Source organism: Mandrillus leucophaeus, unplaced genomic scaffold (assembly GCF_000951045.1).
Source record: "Mandrillus leucophaeus isolate KB7577 unplaced genomic scaffold, Mleu.le_1.0 Scaffold417, whole genome shotgun sequence".
Classification (NCBI taxonomy): domain Eukaryota; kingdom Metazoa; phylum Chordata; class Mammalia; order Primates; family Cercopithecidae; genus Mandrillus; species Mandrillus leucophaeus.
The window spans coordinates 404195-427316 of record NW_012104443.1 but is presented as its reverse complement, the minus strand read 5'-3'; the positions used below and the strand labels follow the sequence as shown (position 1 = coordinate 427316).

The window sequence follows — 23122 nt, the reverse complement described above, 5'->3', positions numbered from 1 at the left end:
TGTCTACCCTTGAGTCTCCTCGTAGCCAGTCACCTGTTTTTCATATGTTTCCCTACTGTGTGACACTGATCATTTTACTCTCCTTCTCAGAACATTTCTTTGACTTCCTATTCATGATGAAATAAATCAAAGCTCCTTCACAGATCTTTTACTTTAGTTCAATAAAAATACCACTTTCCTCCATGAAACCTTTCCTAATGTTAAGTGTCCCCGGCATCCATCTCTCATTTACTGTGAACTTTGTTCCCATTGTATTTTATAACATTCTTTACTGTTTACCACATTCTGCTGCTTTTTGTTACAGTTAAGGACATATTTTATCTTGCTACTAAAACTGTAATTTCCTTAGAGGGCAGAGCACTGATCTTACTCATCATTGTTATGTGAGTATACTCATTTGGGTATTCATTCATTCACCCGTTCCATATTTAAACTGGTCTAGATCCCTACTCTTGTAGGAATTATATTTTAGTAGGGATTAAACAAATGATAGTAGGGATAGTAGGGTTAAAACAAATAACCAAGTACCTGAACAAGAGAATTTCAGGTAGTGATAAGTGTAAGAACATAAAGCAAGGCAACATGATTAAGGGTGTGATTAACATATACTATCTTATCATTTTTAAAAGTTGTATAATAGTTATGATTTAAAAATTGTCGGTGTGGTTATTTTATTCTTTGAAATTGATAGCCTAGCCTCCAGATTTCTATATGTGAGATAGATCACTTTGTTGAAATGATTTTTGGAAAGTCTAAGAATTTCCCTTAGCTTTTTGGAATTACTTTTGACAGTATATATGCTAACTACTGTAATGACCTTTTGTTGTAGTCCTGATTCTTTCCTTCTGAAATTTTATTTGATATTTCCTTTATTTTTATGATTTTGCCCACTTTATTTTTTATTTCTTCTCACAGTGCTAATTTTAGTTTTCTAAATTGTGAGGTTTCATCACAATTGAAGCATACATTAATGTGCTTCTGGTTGTGTGTGATTTTAGCATTAAAGGACTATGGAGTATAAAGAGGGAAAACCTCCAGGAGTTTCTGAGAGGAAGTATTTTCTCTAAGGGTTTGTTCTATATTATTTTCTTACTGCTGTATTGACCTGAGTCTGGTTTTCATCCTACTCAGTAGGAGTCAAATGGTAAATTTATTTATGTCATTCTGTTTAAGTGAACTCTTAATGGATAAACTGTTCTTGCTAAGTTTGGTCTTTTGTTTAACTCAGTGTGTGGTATCAGCTGAAAATATAGCTGTTGATTCAGTCTAGCCAAGCACCTGTCAGCCAGCGGAAAATAGCTTCTTGCTCTGAAACACTCAGGAATTCTGGATTAGTGCAGCCAGCTCTGCATTCCAGTAAGTGCAAATGTTTGAGATGTCTCACTGACACAATCTTTTTCTGTCCTTTTACTGACAGGCTGTGCTGGAGACTATTCGGAACCTGATGAATACTGATTGTGTGGTACCTGACTGGCTGCATGATATCATTTTAGGTTATGGGGACCCAAGCAGCGCACATTATTCAAAAATGCCCAATCAGATTGCCACTCTTGATTTCAATGATACATTTCTCTCCATTGAGCATTTAAAAGCCAGCTTCCCTGGTCATAATGTTAAAGTAACTGTAGAAGACCCTGCTCTACAAATACCCCCTTTCAGGTAAAGTCAGAACTGGGTATGCCCCTCTCCAGCATTCTGTAGTCAATGTGTGTTATGCCATCAGGATTGTTAGCTAAAGTGAGTTTTGAGTACTATGTCTGAATTTTGTTTCAGCAATCCCTACCTTCACCGTGCAATCACTGGGATAACTTTAATATATTTGAATCTATTTCTTAGGGCACAAGCTGTTTTAAGACCACAATAAAAGTAGCCTAATGCCTAATAAGGGATCAATAAACACTTACTGTCTGCAGAGAACTATATAAATATATTTATAGCATTTGACTAAAATATGTCTTTGCATTTATGCATAGTCTGGTATGTTTCTCAACTAATACAGCTGTGGGATGTTGAACTTTGTTTTTAGGGAAAAAATCTTTCTTTCTTTTAACTTTGCTTGCTTTCACAAATTTGAAATGTTCACAGTATAGCTGGGCACAATGGCTCATGCATGTAATCCCAGTGACTTGGGAGGCTAAGGCAGGAGGACAGCTTGAGGCTGGGAATTCAAAACCAGCCTGGGCAACATAGCGAGACCCCTATCTCTAAAAAAATTTTAAAACGTAGCTGGGCATGGTGACACACACCTGTAATTTCAGGAACTCAGGAGGCTGAGGCAGGAGGATTGCTTGAACCCAGGAGTTTAAGGCTGCATTAAGCTATGATTGTGCCACTGTACTCCAGCCTGGGTGACAGAGGAAGACCTCATCTCTCAATAAATGAAATAAATACTCACAGTAGTCATATTTAATGTTAAGTTAGCTCTGGTCTTAAAATTTAAGTGAAAACAGAACAAAGCACCTGAAATAATTGGTTGTTACTCCCTAAATTCCTTCATATAGATACCCATGGGTGGTAGCCCACAGATTACTTTCTTAGCTACAAATTAGAAAACACACAGCTTTCAACTGATTGTTAAATATTTATATATATAAATACATATAAATAATAATGTATATAATCAACCCAAACAGTAATATATATATATATATATATGTAAATAAAATAATAGGCCAGGTTTGGTGGCTCATGCCTGTAATCCCAACACTTTGGGAGGTGAAGTTGAGAGGATTGCTTGAGGCCAGGAATTCCAGACCACCCTAGGCAACTGAGACCTCATCTCTATATAAAAAAATGAAAATTAGCAAGATTTGGTATGTGCCTGCAGTCCCAGCTACTCAGGAAGCTAAGGTGAGAGGATCACATGAACCCAGGAGTGTGAGGCTGCAGTGAGCTATGATCACACCACTGCACTCTAGCCTGGGTGACAGAGCAAGACTCTATCTCAAAATAATAATAATAATTCTACATGTTAAATACACATATCCTTTATATACCAAACCTAGTCTTCCATACTTTCCTAATCCTATTTCTGGCAAAGACATTTTTCTACTCCGCCATCTTGAAATCTCAGCATTATTTTTGAATCTTTTTACTCCCATAAAACTCCTGCATATCTCAGAGATTCCGCCTTGGGGATAGTTGTCTGTCTGCCTGTTGCCCAGGCTGGAGTGCAGTGGCGTGCACTTTCTGCTTACTGCAAGCTCTGCCTCCTGGGTTCACGCCATTCTCCTGCCTCAGCCTCCCGAGTGGCTGGGACTACAAGGCACCTGCCACCACACCCAGCTAATTTTCTTTTTTTTGGTATTTTTAGTAGAGACAGGGTTTCACCGTGTTAGCCAGGATGGTCTTGATCTCCTGACCCCGTGATCCACCTGCCTCGGCCTCCCAAAGTGCTGGGATCACAAGCATGAGCTAACGCTCCCTGCCAAGGATAGTTTTTTCATGTGCCATTTGTACTGCTCCCTCTTTAGGCCCTCAGCAGTCTTTATGGTAGGAAAATCTTTCCTCCATATCTCACCTCACTAGAATTCATTACATGGTTTACTGCTAGAGCTATTCACTGCCTAGCTAAAAAGCTGATTGCTCCTATTTCTTACCAAAATGAGTACTGACCACTTAGCCTCATTGGCTCATGGCATTCTTTGGTGTTATCTAGTTTTTTAGAATGTGAAAGGCAACTGGAAAAAGTACACATAGAGAATGAATTTTTTAGTTCAATTTTAGGGAGTTCATTGACTTCTCTGAGGTATCTGTGGGGAGTTACCTCCTAACCCCAGGTTACGACCCTCTGCCTTAAAAGCTTCATATTCTAGATGTGTCATTACAAGGTTCCTGTCATAACAAGGCTTCTGTCTCTTCAGCCTTATTTTTCCTCTATGTTCAGGTGAAATACGCTGCTTGTACTTGGCCTCTGCTGTTGCTTCTTTCTTCCAGGAACGTCTTCCTGTCTTTGGATGCCTAAATTCTTTGAGACTCATCTTAGATGCCATCTGTCCCATGAAATTTTTTTCTGATTAAATGAAGGACAATGAATAAAACACTTTACAATGCACATGACATAGTATTTAATGTTTCTTTAAATTCTCCCTTAAATCTCCGTTAACTGGATTACTTTTTTAAATCTGAAAACTCTCAACACTTTAGTGTTTATAACTCTACCATTTTCAGAGTTTACATACAGATAGTGAGTTCCTTTAAGCCAGAAATGTTTCTTACTCCTGTGATTATTGTGCCTACAATGTCATGTACCAGATAGGTACTCAGTAAATCCTTGTTAATTGTAAAAATGAACAAAAGTTTTGGTCTTGTAGGATAACTTTTCCAGTAAGAAGTGGAAAAGGGAAGAAAAGGAAAGATGCGGATGTGGAAGATGAAGACACCGAGGAGGCAAAAACCTTAATTGTTGAGCCCCATGTTATTCCTAATAGGGGTCCTTATCCTTATAATCAACCCAAACGGTAATTTTACTACCTATTCTAATTGTAATAATGATAATAGTTTGCCATTTCAGCTGGATTAGGAATATTTTTAAATTTTGTTTCTTTTACAACTCCACAAAACTCCTGTTTCTGAACCCCCTTTCTTTCTATTCTATCAGTCAGCTGAATAACTGACATTTTAGGCCATTCTGTAGTCATAGTATTTCAAAAAGAAACATTTTCAGGTACTATGAGAAATAAATGTTAGAGGGCTACCTTAGTTTGAGCAAAGGGTTCTTACTTCATGAGCCTATGTTACATACAGCAGTAGCCCTAATGCATGTGTTCCATAACTGGTAAGTTGGAATTATATTTAGTATTAGAATGGGAACTAGAACTTTGGCACTCCAAATGAGGTCTGAGATGGGCTAAGTACTGAAAAGTAACTATAATTCCATTTTAATTGTCTGTGTTGGAGGGTAGAGGGGAAGGGAGTCATTCAGAAGAGATTGAGAGAACTGGGGTAAATACAGAGCAGATGTTTAGACCACTGGTCATTGTTGTCTAAATTTGTATTATACTAAGTATCATTTATCTGTACCAACTTTTTATTTACTCTTGCAGTAATACGATTCAGTTCACTCATACACAGATAGAAGCCATCCGTGCTGGAATGCAGCCTGGACTGACTATGGTAAGATAGTTGTTATACCTGTTTGTTTGTTTGTTTGTTTGTTTGTTTTCTGAGACACAGTTTCGCTCTTGTTGCCCACGCTGGAGTGCAGTGGTGCAGTAGTGTGATCTCAGCTCACTGCACCCTCCGCCTCCCAGGTTCAAGTGATTCTCCTGCCTCAGCCTCCCAAGTAGCTGAGATTACAGGCACCCGCCACCATGCCCAGCTAATTTTTTGTATTTTCAGTAGAGGCAAGGTTTTGCCATGTTGGCCAGTCTTGTCTCGAACTCCTGACCTCAGGTGATCCACCCACCTCGGCCTCCCAAAGTATTGGGATTACAGGCGTGAGCCACCGCACCCAGCCACACCATTTTTTTTTTTTTTTTTTTTTGTAAACATAGATTAAGACTAGAAGTAAGTAACAGATTTTAGAATGTGTTCTATTTGAAGTACAGCAACCCCGCTGAATTTAAGTGTTTATAAGCAAATGTAGGTTCTTATGCATTTAGAGATCTTGCTGCTCACTTCAGTGTTCATAGTTTTATTAGAACATGGTTTTGTTTTATTTTTAATTGACATGATTGTGCATATTTATGGGGTATGATGTGATGTTTTGATGACTGTATATATTGTGTAATGATCAAATTAGGATAATTAGCAAATATATCATCCATTTGTTTTCTGCATTGCTTATAGCCATTTTTGTGCTGCAGTGGCAGAGATAAGTACTTGCAACACAGATTGCTTAGCCTGCAAAGCCGAAAATGCTTCCTCTCTGGCTCTTGTTTACAGAAAAAATCTGCTGACAACTGATTTAGAAGTGTGTTTAATTTTTAAGTATTTGGAGGTTTCCCTGTAATCTTCCAGTTACTGATTTCTGGTCAAAGTTTATTATGGTCAGAGAATATATTGTATGATTTTAATTTTTTGGTTTTTGCTTTTTAAATTTGTTAAAATTTGTTTTATGGCCCAGCATATGATCTCTCTTGGTGACTATTTCATGTGCACTTGAAAATAATGTGTATTCTGTTGTTTTGGAGTGGGTTGTCCTATAAATGTCAATTAGATCCATTTCATTGATGTTGTTATTTAATTTTTCTCTATCATTGCTGATTTTCTGTCTGTTGTTTTGTCGATTACTGAAAGCAGACTATTGAAGTCTCTCACTATGAATTTGTCTGTTTCTCCTTTAGGTCTGTCAATTTTTGCTTAATGTATTTTGAAGCTTCATGGATAAGTGCTTCACACCTTTAAGGTTGTTATGTTGTCATGGTGAATTGGCCCCATTTATTATTATGTAGTGTCTGTCTTCACTGATGGAAGTTTTCTTTGCTCTGAAGTCTACTTTGTCTGATATTAATATTGTTACTGCAGCTCTCTTTTAAGTTGTGTTTGCACGATATTTCTTTTTCTGTCATTTTACTTCTATTTGTCGTCATATTTGAGGTGAGTTTCTTATAAACAGCATATACTTTAGGTATGTTGCTTTATCCATTCTGAGAGTCTCTGTCTTTTGGTGTTTAGACTCTTCACATTTAATGCAAATTAATGGACACATTTGGATTTAGGCCTATCATTTTTTATTTATTTTCTATTTGTTCCCTTTATTTTGTATTCTTCTGTTTCCCTTTTCCTGCCTTCCATTGTGTTATTTGAGTATTACGTTTTTATTTATTATATTTGGTTTTTTTTCGGGTTTTTTTTTTTTTTTTTTTTTGAGACAGTCTCACTTTGTAGCCCAGGCTGAAGTGTAGTGCCACCATCCTACCTCACTGCAACCTCTGCTTTCTCAGGTTCAAATGATTCTTGTGCCTCAGCCACCTGAGTAGCTGGGATTACAGGTGTGCACCACCACGGCCAGCTGATATTTTTGTATTTTTAGTAGAGAATTGGTTTTCACTATGTTGGCCAGGCTGGTCTTGAACTCCTGGCCTCGAGTGATCTGCCTCTCTCAGCCTCCCAAAGTGCTGAGATTACAGGTGTGAGCCACTGCGCCTGGCCTATCATATTCTTTCATTATATTTTTGGGTGTAGTGTTTTCTTAGTGGCTGCTCTAGGAATTTGCAATATACTTAACTTTTCAAAGCCTACTTACAATCAGTATTATGTCACTTCAGGTTGAATGGCAAATACTTACTCCCATAAAGATTCCTTTACCTTCCTTCCCCTTTTATATTGTAGTTGTTTTGTGTGTTACATCTAAATACATTAAGATACCATCAGGTAGTATTAGAATTTTTGGTTTCACCTGTATACGTATTTTAAAGAACTCTAGAGGAAAAAATAGCCTCTTACTATATTTGCTGTTTATTCTATATTCCTGATATTCCAAGTTTCCTCTGGTAGCATTTTCTTTCTGTCTGAAGAACTTTTTTTTTTTAATCACTTTTTATAACATGTCTACTAGATATGAGTTAGTTTTGTTTTTCTTCATGCAAGAATGTCTCTAATTCATCTTCATAAAAGATATTTCACCTCGACATAGAATTGTGGCTTGATAGTTCTTCCTTTTAGCACTTTAAGTGTTATTACACTTCTTCTGATTTCCATGTTTTCTGATGACAAATCCAAAGTCATTTTAAATATCTTTTTGTTATATATAATGTATCATTTTTCTCTGGTTGCTATCGGGATTCTTTTTCTTTGCTTTTTGTTTTTAACCATTTAATTTTGGTATATCTGAGCTTGGATTTCTTTGGGGTTATTCTCTTGGGGTTCACTGAGCTGCTTGAATCTGTAGATTTATGTCTTTTGCCATATTTAGGAAATTTTCAGCCATGATTTTTCAAAAATTTTGTCTATGCCATACTCTTGTTCATCTCCTTCTTAGAATTTGTTGACATGAGTGTTAGACTTGTTAATGTTGTTCTATAGATTCTTGGGTCTCTATTTTTTTTCAATCTTTTTTTCTGTTATTCAGGTTGTGTAGCTTACTGATCTATCTCAGAGTTCACCAACTCTTCCTCTATCCTGTTCATTTTGTTATTGGGCCCATCTACTGAATTTGTTAATTTTATCTTTCAGGTCTGTACTTCACATTTTCTAACAATGTGTGATAACTGTGATGACTTAGTAGTTTACTATATGTTCATCTTCTTTTTAGGTTGTGGGCCCACCTGGTACAGGCAAAACAGATGTGGCAGTTCAGATCATATCTAACATCTACCACAATTTCCCAGAACAGAGGACTCTAATTGTTACTCATTCCAATCAGGTAAATGACTGTATTTGTGTGTGTGTGTGTCTGTGTGTGTGTGTGTGTGTATTTGTGTGTGTGTGTGTGCGCGCGCGCGCGCATGCGTGCATACAGGTCAGGGGTTGGGGGGGAGGTAAGGGTGGGACACAGTAAGTTCCTCTTCAAGAAATCTAGTTTCTTCATTCTTTGTTCTCCATTTTTCTGAGCCTGGCCTACCTGTTCCCTAACATATTCTGGCATGCCTAAGTCTCAGCCGGTTTGTGGCTCACATTCTCTCCCTTATTTGGGAATGCATTAGCTCCTAGGTCCCACGAGGACCCCCTCGTCTCCCTTGCTTCCCCGTCACACGGTGACCATATTTAGAAAAGCTTAAGTTTTAGCCAATCAGGGTAGTTTAGATTGTGCAGTCTTACTCCAGCCAATGGGGAAAGGACACAGATACAGGGGTTGCGTTAGGAGTAAAAACCCTTCTCTCCTTTGTTCGGTGTGCTCTTGTGAATGTGACTGATGCAGGTAGCACCCACCTGCAGAAGTAAATTGTCTTGCTGAGAAAACTTTTTGTCTGAGTGCTGGTTCTTCCTTGCGGTATTGAGCACTTGTTCCTAACAAGGAAGGAGCAGGGGATTCATGAAATGAATGTATTAATAGATGATTTCTCCTTGTGTGAAAATCTGATCATGGGTACTACAGAATACCGGGAAAGGCTAATTGGTACAGATGGTTCCTGACTTTTGGTTCGACTTTTATTCTGACCTATAATATTTTGACTTTATGGTGGTGTGAAAGCAATATGAATTCAGCAGAAATTATACCTCAGGTACCCATACAACCATTCTGTTTGTCATTCTTATTTCACTATTTAATATATGATATGAGATAGTCAACATTTCAGTATAAAATAGGCACACTGTGTTAGATGATTTTGCCCAGGTATAGGCTAATATATGTGTTCTGAGTATGTTTTACATAGGCTAGGCTAAGCTGTGGTGTTCAGTAGGTTAGGTGTATTAAATGTATTTTCAGCTTAGGAGATTTTCAACTTTTGATAGGTTTATTGGAATGTAACCCCATTGTAAGTTGAGGAGTATCTGCTTTTGAGCTACTCTTGGATTATCACTGCTTATAATGAGACAACACTGAGAGATATATAAAAACAATCTTTTATTTCTACTGGAGAGGGTCGTAACGTGAAAAAGCTAAGACTATATTTGGATATATGGTTAGATATTTGGATTAAATTAAATTGCCATTTTTTTCCTTTCTTCTACACTAAACTAGAACTTTTACTTTGAGATTATAAGCATTAACTCTTATTGGGAGCATTTTTCTTCATTTAGTAGAATGAATATTCCTGAAAGACTAAGGTCTAAAGTGCATTGATACTGGATTAAATTTCAAATTCATGTGAAATGTACACCTGTATTACATGAAGGGACTGTATTCTACGTTAGTCATTCTCAAGCTGTCAGAAATGAGGGAAGAACAAGTAACATTTATTAGATCTGGTATAAAATGAGATAGGCAACTCTGAGAACATCCTGAAGCACATTATGAAATTTGCATGGTAGTCAAAACCTCTGAAAGTTTTTTCTCGGAGTTTATGTTAACAGTGGTGACTTCAGTTGACCAGTCTTAGAAAGAATTGGTATACACAGAAGCATTCCGAAAACAAGTGTTATTGGAATGCCAAATATCAGTTATTCTGGTGATCATTAACTTTTAATTTATAAGGTTTTAAAAATAATACTATTCAGTTCATTTGCCTGACAGTTTTATATATTTTGAAGTTTATAAGTACTAAACTTACCCAATATACTGAATATATGTTATACATAATTATATAATAACATATTACATAATAATATATTGGACATAACACATCCAATATACTGAATTTGTGGGAGTTGAAGGGGGATCAATTTGGACTTTGTCTTGATAAAAGAAACAAATTATGAAAAGAAGTTTTTTTCCTTCTGTTTATAAAATTTGTTCTGTAATATGCCTATTGTAAATTCTTAGAATGAACAAAGAATAATTCATGTGTTGTTTTAACATATTTTTTACTGTTTTGTCATACCTCGATACGGCTTTCTACAGTTATCCTCTACTTTATGATTGATTTGTATAGCACAGTCATTGAAAAGATTAATTTGCAAAAATAGACACATAATTCTCTGCTTGCTAAACACCTGCCTTGGTTTTTTGAAATTCAAATCATTTCCCTTGATGCCCATCAAATTGATTGTTTTCCTTCAGTTAACTGTTTTGTGTGCCAGATCTTCATTTGCATGTATAATTCAAGTAGTTTTCCAAAATCACTCTAATTCACAATGAAATCATGTCGTTTTTTTGGGATAATAGTGTGCAAGTTTGTGGGGTTTTTGTTTTTTGTTTTTTTGTTTTTACTTTTACTCTAAATCTGTGTGGTTCTTGAGTTTGAATAGTGAAGGTTTGGATAGTGAGTAACACCATGTAATCTGCTCTGTTGGGTGCTGAGTTTTGGATGATGAGTATCAAGAGTTTGGATAGTGGGGGATTTTTCTGAAAAGTTAGTTAAATCTCTTCAGTTTCAGAGCTCAGATTGCTGGAATTTTGATGGTAAAAGATATCTGTATCTACATTATATAACCTAGGTGTTTATAAGACTGGATGTTGACTTCACAGGCAGGATTGGACTAGTGATAAGTGAGGAGAGATATTTGAATGGCAGCTCATTTTTTAATAATACCTTAATTAGTGAATCTTTCCATACTATGAAACTTTTGCCTTTCTGTAAAACCTTGTAACTGCAGAAGTTCAGATAATGAATACTAGGATTCGAGGGAACCCTAATTATGAACATTTCATAGATAGAAAGTAGTGACTTTTAAATGACTTTCATAAATAGTTTGCAATGAATGAGTGCTCTGCTCTTTATTATATTGAGACCATTAGACTTTCAGACTAAGATTTGAAAAAGATGCAATTTACGTTTCCACCTTCTGGTCCTCTTAAATGTATTCTACCTATGCACTCACTGCCTTCTTACTGTCTTTCTCCAACTGCAAAAACTTTTTCAGTTCTCTGCAACCCAAGGAAATGCTGTTGAATGAAATGAAGCTCAGTGTGGTTGTTTATTTTAGGAATCGTTACAACTTAGAAGAAATAGCATCCGAGTCAATGCCTTTCTTGTTTCATAAATTAAAAGCAGATGTTTAATGGGTGGGTGGTTTTATGTTTTCTAGTTATCCATACAGCCAAATAGACATAGATGACAATATCAGAAATCAATATAAATATTATTTGATTAAATTATAAATGGCCTAATATAAGGCTGATTTCCTTCTGTGTTTCAACTTTGATTCTTTCTAAATGCTAGTTTTTGCTGCATTTAAAGGTGTCATCACCCTTCTTGCTTTATTCTCTAGGCCCTTAACCAGTTGTTTGAGAAAATCATGGCATTAGACATTGATGAGCGCCACCTACTGCGTCTTGGTCATGGAGAAGAAGAGCTGGAGACAGAGAAAGATTTCAGCAGGTGGGCAAATGGGAGTGTAAAAAAGGATTTTTTATTTTCTTTTTATTTCTTTTGTTATATTAAAGAAGAAGAGAGCAATGAATACTCAAACTTAATTCTAAAAGGTTCTAATGTAACTTACTAAGACTGTATGTTGACCTAGAAATCTGGTCATGATGTCCGTCAGTTCCAATTGTATATGTTTATGCCATTTTGTCTTCAAACATATAATTATATTAATGAAGAGAATGATCTTGTTAATCTTTTTAAAATTACAGATTGCCTTTTGCTTTCTATTTATTGAGGTAATTTTTAATGTTACCAATTCAAAACTGTACAACTTTAAATGGTTCCTTTCTCACATCTTATGCAGGTATTTAATTTGCATATATTTTAGATGCCAGTTAGGAGGTTGATTTATTTATTGAAATAGAAATTACCAGAGGCTGACGCAGGCGAATAGCTGGAGCCCGGCAGGCAGAGGTTGCAGTGAGCCGAGATTGCGCTGTTGCACTCCAGCCTGGCGACAGAGCAAGAGCGAGACTCTGTCTCAAAAAAAGGAAAAAGAAATGCAAATTAATGATTAATGATAACATAAGATTTGGGGTTATAAGTATAACTTCAGATACTTATTGCCAGTTTGGCTGGACTTTATGTTTGATATTACATACTGTAAATTGACTAAAACTTTACAAGTCGGGTTTCTTCTGCCATTAGTATTTTAATTTTTTTCCTTCAAAGTTGCTTTATAATGTCTCATTTTATTTATATTTAAGTCCATTTTTAAAGCCCAATTTTAGATAATCACAATTAACAGCTGGACTTATTTAATGTAGCCTTTGGCTATTAAACATGATCTTTGACAAATCGATCATAGACATTAAAAGAGTTTTAAATTATTATGTGCATCTATTTTGAGTTCTTGTGTTATAGAGCTTACCAAACACTTAGCTTCTAAAAAGTCACTATGTCGCAGAGGGCAAAGAACAACATGTCATAGGTTATTTAGGGCTCTATATTCTTATTTTCAGATTATCCAGTAATACTTTTGAATTAATCCCATAAGTATTTCCTCATTTTAAAGCCAACTTACAAAGGTAGGTTAGATTCTAAAATCTAATAATTCAGAATTCAGTGAACATGATGGTGCTAATAGAATGTTTGACTATAATTACAATTATATTGAAGTAGAATTTATAGTTTTTAAAGAATATTAGAATGGGGTAGACTTTTTACGATGATGTCAGGTACCACCAAATTTGTTAGAAGAAAATATACTTTTTTCTTCTGACACATAACCTAGATATTGCTAGTTTGCATATTTGATTGGACATATTCTTTCTTTCTTACAATTAAAAAGAAAAATCATAACTGTTGTTTCATAATAAAAGTAATATCACTTTCTCTGAAGAAAAAATTGTAAAATCTGGTGAAGTTGTAGAGAAGGAGTGGTTATCCATAGTTATACTATCCTAAAACAACTTTTTGCTAGTCTTTTTCTGTAATACTGTTATTTGTAATTTTTATGTTGCTTTTTTTTTTTTTTTTTTTTTGAGACGGAGTTTCACTTTGTTGCCCAGACTGGAGTGCAGTGGCACCGTCTCAGCTCACTGCAACCTCTGCCTCCTGGGTTCAAGCAGTTCTTCTGCCTCAGCCTCCTGAGTAGCTGGGATTACAGGTACCCGCCACCACGCCCGGCTGATTTTTTTGTATTTTGGTAGAGATGAGGTTTCACCATGCTGCCCAGGCTGGTCTTGAACTCCTGAGCTCAGGCAATCCATCCGTCTTGGCCTCCCAAAGTGCTAGGATGATAGGCGTGTGCCACTGTGCCCAGCCTTATGTTGCTTTTTAAAAATAATTAAGTATTTATCTTTTAAGTGTAATAATGTACTAATTGAGCAGACAGTACATAGAGTTTAATTGTACTGTATATTGCTTTTATGTATTTATTTATTTTATTTTTTTTTGAGACAGAGTCTCACTCTGTCACCCAGGCTGGAGTGTAGTGGTGTGATCTCAGTTCACTGTAACCTCTGCCTCCTGGGTTCAAGGGATTCTTGTGCCCCAGCCTCCCAAGTAGCTGGGATTACAGGCGCCCACCACCACACCCGACTAGTTTTTGTATTTTTAGTAGAGATGGGGTTTTGCCATGTTGGCCAGGGTAGTCTTGAACTCCTGACCTCAAGTGATCTGCCTGCCTCGGCCTCCCAAAGTGCTGGGATTACAGGCATGAGCCACTGTGCCCGGCCTGTCTATTGCTTTTTAAGTTTAACATTACTTCACAAGAATTTTGGCATTTTATTAAGAGAGTGTATAAGCATTCCTGATTTTTTTGTCATTAACAAAGTGTTCATTGTAGATAAAAGTTTAAACTACACATAAGCAAACAGAAAAAAGTTTTATTGCCATAATGTTTATATCCTTCCAAGTTGAAAAATTCTTCAAAACATAGATCATGTTTTAGAACTCTTTTTTATTCTTAATCATCCCTTGCTACCTCAAATGTGAATCTCTGAACTACATACAACTAGGAACATGACTTCTTTTGTTGAGTCGTTAAACATGGGAAAAACAGTGACTGATTAAATTCGTTTAGTCTTATTTTAAGCACTAAAGGGTTATAGGAGACCCTTTGTTGTTGTGTTGTTGTGAAAAGAATATGCATAGAATTTGGGATCTAATTCTAGTTCCACTACTTTCTTCCCTAACTGTGTGTTTTTGGATGAGGTGCTCTCCAAACTTCAGTTTTCTTACTCATTCAGCAAACATTATGAACCTGCTAGGTTTGGGTGCCAAGCTATGTATTGGGATATGTAGATGACAGAGATAATCAAATACATTTAAAATTACTTTTCAAAGCCTTTAGATCTAATCTACTATTATATAGTGTAAAACAGTGCTGTTTGAAGCAGCCAGTTTGTGAACTTACATGTTATTGGTCTGTAATGAAATAAACTAGCACCAGATGAACTGTCCTGCTTTCTTCTTTGTGAAAGTGTCTTATTGTGAGAAGAAACATTGAGAGCTGAACTAAATGGTGTATTTAGTGATGTAATTGGTTTTCCCTCCTCCTAGACCAGAAACACCCTTGCAGATCAATGCTGGTCCATAGAGTATACTCTAAGTAGTTTTCTTTTTTTTTTTTTTTTTTTTTTGAGACAGCGTCTTGCTCTGTCGCCCAGGATGGAGTGCAGTGGCTCAGTCTCGGCTCACTGCAAGCTCTGCCTCCCTGGATCATGCCATTCTTCTGTCTCAACCTCCCAAGTAGCTGGGACTACAGGCGTGTGCCACCACACCCGGCTGATTTTTTTGTATTTTTAGTAGAGACAGGGTTTCACCGTATTAGCCATGATGGTCTCGATCTCCTGACCTCATGATCCGCCCGCCTCGGCCTCCCAAAGTGCTGGGATTACAGGCGTGAGCCACCGTGCCCGGCCTACTCTAAGTAGCTTTTAGAGTAAAGTAACCCGAGAACTACCATCAGTAGTTGAATAGAAGCCATATCTTCTATTTTTTTCTCCCCTTTTTTGCTATTATGATTTTCTTCAATTTTGCTGATTGTTTCCTTCAAAGTCTCTTTATTACAGTTTTGCCATTTTACCTAATTGAAATGTCTAGGTATGGAAGAGTTAATTATGTTCTGGCTCGAAGAATAGAACTTTTAGAAGAAGTCAAACGATTGCAAAAGAGTCTAGGGGTTCCAGGAGATGCCTCATATACCTGTGAAACTGCAGGCTATTTCTTCTTATACCAGGTAAGATATTAAGGGTTTTTGAATCATACTTCATCATAATATGAACCCCAGTTGGAAGCTGGAATGAGTTCTTGTGATCCTTCATGAAAGCTTATTTTTTTGAGTAGATTAGAATATATGGTATTGCAAAAGCTTTATTTATGAATGTTAAGTGTATTTTGTATTATCTTCCATTTTCTTTGCTAAATAACTTTGCTTGATGACTCATTCTGTGAAAGACCAGTGTTGCTAATTTTTACATTTTTTTCTTTCTGTTGACAAAGTTCTGGTTACTCTTTTTTCTTTTTTTACTGTAGAAATACAACTAAATAAATATTCTAGCTACCCAGTGGCAACAAAGTATAATTAACTTTTATTGTATACATTAATCAACTAATGAAGGAAAACATTCTTCTTTCAAATTTCCAGAAATAAATTACATCTTACAACTAATTGCACAGTGGGTCTTGAAGTTAAAGGCTTCTGACTTCAAAAAAAAGGTGTACTTTTACTTTTGTTAGCGTTAATTTTGGAAGCATGCAAACCAATGAGAAATAGCCAAAAAAAGTGAATAAAACTAAACTTTAATAGTCGGTTGGATTACTAATAATTTTAAATGGACTAGGACATAATTGGATAATGAAGATTTTTGTATAACTATTTGTTCTCTTTGTTTTAATGCCAATTATATATTTTAGATATAAATTATAATATTGTAAGCTTATTGTAAGTGGATATCACAAAGCAGTTAAGTCCATTCAAAATGAGTAACTTTCATGGTTTCTTGTGACGCAGGGAAAATACATAATACAGCCTACATGAGATTCAAGACTGTTTAGGATTTGCATAAAGTAGTAAAGATCATGCTTAAATGCTTTTTTGGCACAGAAAATTACTTGGCTTTCAGTGAAAACAATGGTTAAAAGTGGGAAAAATAACCTATAAATTATGAAGGTTTATGTAATAAATTTGGGAAAAATGAACTTGAGGCTTCACAGTGTAAATTGGCAATTTTCAACATTTAAGAATCATATCAGGAAAGTTGTTCATGAGTTAAATTCCTAGCCCTTGTTCCTATAGCTTCTCATTCAATAGAGGTGGAATCCAGGAATCCACATTTTTATTTAGCTCCTCAGATGTTTTGCCTAAGGACTACACTTTTATGAAATACTGAGATTATAACAGAAAAATACCTGGGAGAGTTACAGAAATTGAGGTTACACAGTAAATGGCTGGTAGAGGCATAGCTCTAACATTATACAAAGTAATTGAACTATAATCACAAAAGTCATAAGCTTTCAAATATGCACTTAGCTTAACCACACGTTCTTTATAAATGTTCTAAAAATCTGGGAGAAGGGTTGACAAGTGCCAAATTGATTAAAAAGCTGCTAAAACTGAACTTACCATATATGGAGAGAAACAGAGATGAAAAAAATGAGAAATTTCTTTATCCAGAGAGCTTTCTTTCCTTTACATTTCTTTTAAGTATTGGTAGTAAACTATCTTGAGTTACATGGAGAATCTGAACTGTCTGAGTTAGAGTTCCATGAAATGACGTTGAGGCTCTTTCCAGTTTGTAGAAATTTGTTATTAAGGAGCCTTTTTTTCTCCAAAGACAAGGTTACTTTTACAACAGAAGAGCAATCTGTCAGTTACAGGAATGAAGAATACTTACATTGGATCAAAGATTGAATTTCTTTTTTTTTTTTTTTTCACGTAGCAGATCTTGTTTTTATAAGGTTTATTTATTTTATGCTTTAAAACATCATAATTAGGTGGCAGTTAACCTCAAGTCCTTTTTTCTACAGGTAATGTCTCGTTGGGAAGAGTATATCAGCAAAGTGAAAAATAAAGGTAGTACATTGCCAGATGTTACAGAAGTCTCCACTTTCTTCCCTTTCCATGAATACTTTGCAAATGCTCCTCAACCTATTTTTAAAGGAAGATCTTACGAAGAAGACATGGAAATTGCCGAAGGATGTTTCAGGCATATTAAGAAAATCTTTACTCAGCTTGAGGTAAGGATTCTCTAGTTCTTTGAACTTTAATGGTTTTTAATTTTTTTTTTTTTTTTAAGTAAATGTGAAATATTCAAAACTTTTTTTTTTTTTTTTTTGAGACGGAATCTTGCCCTGTTGCTCAGGCTAGAGTGCAGTGGCACGAGCTTGACTTACTGCAGCCTCCACCTTCCAGGTTCAGGTGATTCTTCTGCCTCAGCCTCCCGAGCAGCTGGGATTACAGGTGTACACCACCTTGCCCAGCTAATTTTTGTGTTTTTAGTAGAGACAGAGTTTCACCTTGTTGGCCAGTCTGGTCTTGAACTCCTGACCTCAAGTTACCTGCTTGCCTCTGCCTCCCAAAGTGCTGGGATTACAGGTGTGAGCCACCACACCCGGCCTGAAATATTCAAATCTTAGAAATTAGATTGTTAATTTTAAGTAAGATATAAATTGGATCTTTATTCTGGCTTTCCTGATGTAAAGGTCTTAGTATTTTTGAGAAAAGAATGCTTCCATCAAGAAATTCAATAATGCTTCTTTGAATTGGAATTTGAGACTGCCATGTGGCCATTCTAAGTCCTGTATGCCTCTTGACCAGTAAAATGGTGGGGTTGCTGTAGTAACCAGGATGATTGATTCGGATTATTAAAGTGAAATGAGTCATAGCTACACAATGGGAACAGAGAGTGTATCTGGAACCCAGCACCCCTGGATATGTCTCCTAGTTTTTACCACATCACTGCAGAATCATCATTGCAAAAATAGATAGCAAACATCATTGAAAAACTACAGCGGTCCTATAAAGGGATCACATTCAGGCTCAGATTCCTCAGTAAGAAAATTTAGGATTAAATTTTCAGGTAGAAAGGTAGAAAAATCAGGGACATTGTTTCTTGTCTTTGTGTCTTTTAGATGTGATTATATACCCACTTCCTAGAACTGTATCAGACACGTAGTATACGTTCAGTAAATATTGAAATGTATATGGTTAGGTGGCTGGATGGTAAGTACAGAATAATAAATGTATTATGTTTATGGTTAGATAAACACAAAGTGAAAGGATAAAAACATACTCAATTCATAATAATAGCTGCCTTGGGAGGGAGTAGGCAGAAGGTTATACAGGGTACCTCACCTACATTTGTAATATTTTAATTATTTAAAAAACAAAACAAATGTTAAAAAAAAAGTTTGAAAGAAGTATTGGTAAGGCTCAGATTTTATGAAACTTGACATTGGGTACTCTGGTTTGACTTGTTTGCCCCTCATACCCATCTATTGTCCATACCCTTTTCTGCTCTGTTGGGGATCCTCTGCCATGGTTGATGTTCTCACTTACCCTTGCAGGTTTAATTTCCCAGCTTCCTATGTCAGCTGACTTCTTGCTTAGTATAGCCAATGAGAGAGTGCCAAGGTATTTCTTCATCATTTCCCTCTCACTTGGGTTCCACGTCTTTCATGACTGCAGTTTCTCCTGGAAAAACTTGGGGTTCCAGCTTTTTTGTGTGACTACAGTCCCTGGGCTCTGATAATACCACTTCCTACCTTTATTCTTTCTAGTCTAGGGATAATGGTGACTGCTGCTGTCTGTAATTTCTAAGTTACATTACCTTTATAGTTCCTCTATCACTTGTATAACCAGTTTCTTGCTAAAGTTTCCTTTGATATGAGTACTTGAAATCGTTTCTATTTTCCTGGAGGGACGTTGAGTGATACAGGTACAAGGATCATTGAATTTTATTCAGTATTCTTGTTTATGTTGTACATATTTTACCTTACATACAAAAAAGTTTGAATTATAACTTTTATTTCAGCTACTATTTGAACTCAATTAGTACCCAAATCATAATGAACAGAATTATAATTCATTAGGCTTAGTTTATAATATATGTATGTTAATTTCTCAGGAATTAAGTCTGATTGGATTGTATAGTTATGTGCAAAACTCCATTTTCCTAAAATTATCTTTCATTGCTCCTAATTTCCATAGGAATTCAGAGCCTCTGAATTGCTTCGAAGTGGACTGGACAGATCTAAATACCTTCTAGTGAAAGAAGCCAAAATTATTGCTATGACCTGTACTCATGCTGCCTTAAAACGACATGACTTGGTCAAGTTAGGTTTCAAGGTAAAGACTTATGTTATATATTTTTTTTAAAGATTATCAGAGGTTGGCTCACTTCTTATCGAAGTTCGTATTTATAATTACCTTAAAATGTTTCTTTTACAAGTGAATGATAATATCCCATGTTTACATGATTAGTGAACTCTGAATCTAATTTTTCTAAATCTAGTTATTAGTAATTTGTCCATTAGGTAACATATTAACGATATGGTTGTCTGATCAAATTCTCATACTCGTTAAGGTTTTATTTTTACTGAGTATCACTTATTTAAAAATCTCCAAATAAAGCTTATGAAAAAAACCTAAAATTCACCTAATTACAAAAATAGTAATAATAAAAAGATCTCCAAAGAGAAATAAAAGCTATAAAAAGAACATTTCAAAATGGTTTTCAGGCAGGTGTGGTGGCTCACGCCTGTAATCCCAGCACTTTGGGAGGCCAAGGTAGGCAGATCACTTGAGGTCAGGAGTTTGAGACCAGCCTGGCCAGAATGGTGAAACCCTGTCTCTATTAAAAAGACAAAAATTTAGCCGAGCATGGTGGTATGTGCCTGTAATCCTCGGGAGGCTGAGGCAAGAGAATCGCTTGAACCCAGGACGCAGAGGTTGCAGTGAGCCGAGATTGTGCCCCTGCACTCCAGCCTGGATGACAGAGTGAGAATCCATCTCAAAACAAAAACAAACAAACAAAAACCAAAGTGGTTTTCATCTATTAAACATCTGTGTGCTTAGATTATTCACATGTTAAACATACAACCATTCCAGTTATTTGTGTACTTAGCAAATGAAAAGCCTTTCATATGAGGATATGGAATACTCTTATTTAGATTGCAAAATAAGATATTAATTAAAAACAGGAGGAGGACATGATAGCCTGTTAATCTGTGACTCATTTGAAGTGGAATGTAATGATTGAGCAGTAAATTTGAATTTGCAAATTTTTTGACTTTGCTAGTGATGCTGATCAGAACCTAGATTTTAATACAGTCATTTAACTTTCCTGCAACTGGTTTATCTGTTGTTTAAAACAGAGTTCTGTATATGAGCTTGAATTAAAAATTAGTAATTCATTTGCTGATTAAAGTAACTGACAATTTTCAAATGTTGTGAGCTCACTGAAAGATAAATAAATTCAAGGTGATGAAATTGTTATCTTGGACGCAAGGTTCCTCAGCTGCAAGGTGAGACAAATACAACAATTTATTAAAAAGTAGTGTGAACATACCCTAGTGATGTGAACTTACCCTTTTGCAAATTATTAGTGAGAATTTTTAACCTGAATATTTTGTTCTTGGAGCTGATATATAACATATACTTTGATATTAAATCATAGCTTAATAACAAGGGAAAATAATGCAACCATAATTAACATTTTTTGCTTTCATGGAGCTTTTGCATGTGTTCTAAAAAAGTACTACTTATCAAATTTTCAGTAGTCATTTTCTACATTTAAATCATGCTACACGTCAAAGGATAGTTAGCATGAGTGCTAATAGGTTTTCTATATTTTTGATTTCGAAGTTTTATTTTTATCACACTTAAGAGTTTTAAAAACCTTATAGGTCTGCTTAACAAAAAAAGGCAGTCCCCCAATCCGCTCATCCGTCCCATTTATCCATTCCGTCAACTCTGTATTTTCTCCTTTTCATCTGTATCAGTCAAGAATGGTAAATTTCCATTTTAGGCATTGTCTTTTGATTCTGTGCTGACCCAAAGGGCAAATAGATACACATTCATGCGCGTGTGCATGTACCTTTCCTTCCTTAATGCTTCCGATATAGTTATGTCATAACTTTGGTTTGCTCACTTTTGGGTGTTTACATCATTATTAACACATGAACACTTTCACATCCAAGCAGGGGAATATACCATGATTAGTTTTCCTTTCATGCATATTTTTTTTTCTTTCTGGAATTAATGATTTTTATCTTTTTTGTTTGTTTAGTTTTCTGTTTTTACCACCAGTTCAACCCAAAACTGTGTTGAGTTTTTAAATATTTTCTTAGTACATTTAGACACATCACATACATGTTTTTGGAGATCTCTCGCCTAGATACTCCTGACCTATTTCAGTTCACATTGCATCCATTCTAAGCCTTTGCCTTTCTCATATGTCAGATTCTGTTTTGGGCATTCTGTGTCTTTCTCTTCTGTCTTTTAGTAGAATACATCCTCCAGTATCTTTCATGTGAAATAATACATAGGAGGCCATATTTTTAAGACTTTCCATGTCCAAAAACTGTTTTAAATCTACTCTCACATTTAATTATTATGGCTAGATATAGATTTCTAGATTGGAAATACTTTTCCTTCAGAATTTTGAAGAATTGTTCCATTTTCTCTGTCTTCCAGTGTAGCTGTTCAGAAGCCCAAAGCCATGATTTTAAATGTATTTTGTTTCACATTTTTGTTCTGTCAGGAAGCCCTGCAGTCTTTTCTTTGTCCTAGAGTTCTGAAATTTCAGTGGTATGTCTTAGGGATACAAAGGGAGAAGAAGGACTCTTACTTTCCTGGATCCCTGGGTTGTGGGAGATGGATGGAGAAAGAGAGCCAGACTTCTCCACGTTCTGTTATGTACACAGACTTTTGACATAATTCCAGCTTTCTGTATGGTGCTCATTTCTGATCCTACCCTCTTAACTCTGCCTGCTTTCTCCAAGTTCCAAGATCCTCTCCAGACACTAAATCGGTCCTCTATTGGGGGTGAGAGAGGAGGGACATTTGGTTCCTTGAAGTGGGGAAGTCTAATTGCCTCTTTAAACCATTTCTATTGTTACCAAGCAAAAGGGGCTTGCTGATCAGTGCACTAGAAGCCAATACTCTAACACCAGGTTTTTGAGGGGAAAAAAAGCTTCTTATTTCAAGTTGACTCATGAGAAGAACATAGTCAAGCTCAAATCTATGTCCCCATACTGACTTTAAGGCAGTAATTTTATTAGAAAACGTATATGGGGTGGATTCTGGGATTAGTAAGTGATTGGTGGAAGGAAGGAAAGCATGCACAGTTTTCTCTTCATGCTACCTCTTGGATTGCTGTGTAGGTTCTGGAGGAGTTAATATGAAACATGGTAGCAATTTGGGTTGTGATGTAAGCAAGCTCATTCTGTGCTAACTCTAGTTGGCTATATTGGTTCCAGCTAGTTTCAGCCAGTTTTATTATCTTAGAAGCAAAGGAAGTTTCAGCTTTGCAGCAAGGTGTTTCTTTTCTTATCCTGTGAACTCAGGAATTTCTCTTAGTTGCTGGTTTCTTTAACTCTTTGGGATACAATTTCACTAAATGATGTCAAGTATTGTTTTAGGGGGTTTCCAGAGATAGTGGTGATCATTAAGTGTTAAGTTCATCACCTTGTAACAGAAGTCTATCACTTGTTTCAATTTGTATTTTGTTGAAACCTTTTTTTTTTTTTTTTTTTTTGAGAGGGAGCCTTGCTCTGTTGCCCAGGCTAGAGTGCAATGGAGTAATCTCGGCTCACTG

General features: G+C 35.9%; 1 protein-coding gene across 1 annotated transcript in view; it reads left to right on the top strand.

Moving 5' to 3' along the window:
- AQR (aquarius intron-binding spliceosomal factor) overlaps positions 1-23122 on the top strand; it is a 118092-nt gene that overhangs the window by 71416 nt on the left and 23554 nt on the right. Inside the window, exons 20-27 of the mRNA XM_011992691.1 lie at positions 1418-1659; positions 4314-4460; positions 5046-5115; positions 8198-8308; positions 11698-11807; positions 15405-15540; positions 17331-17540; positions 19513-19650. Of these exons, the coding sequence (XP_011848081.1) occupies positions 1418-1659; positions 4314-4460; positions 5046-5115; positions 8198-8308; positions 11698-11807; positions 15405-15540; positions 17331-17540; positions 19513-19650 (1164 nt within the window). The remainder of the gene's footprint in view (positions 1-1417; positions 1660-4313; positions 4461-5045; positions 5116-8197; positions 8309-11697; positions 11808-15404; positions 15541-17330; positions 17541-19512; positions 19651-23122) is intronic.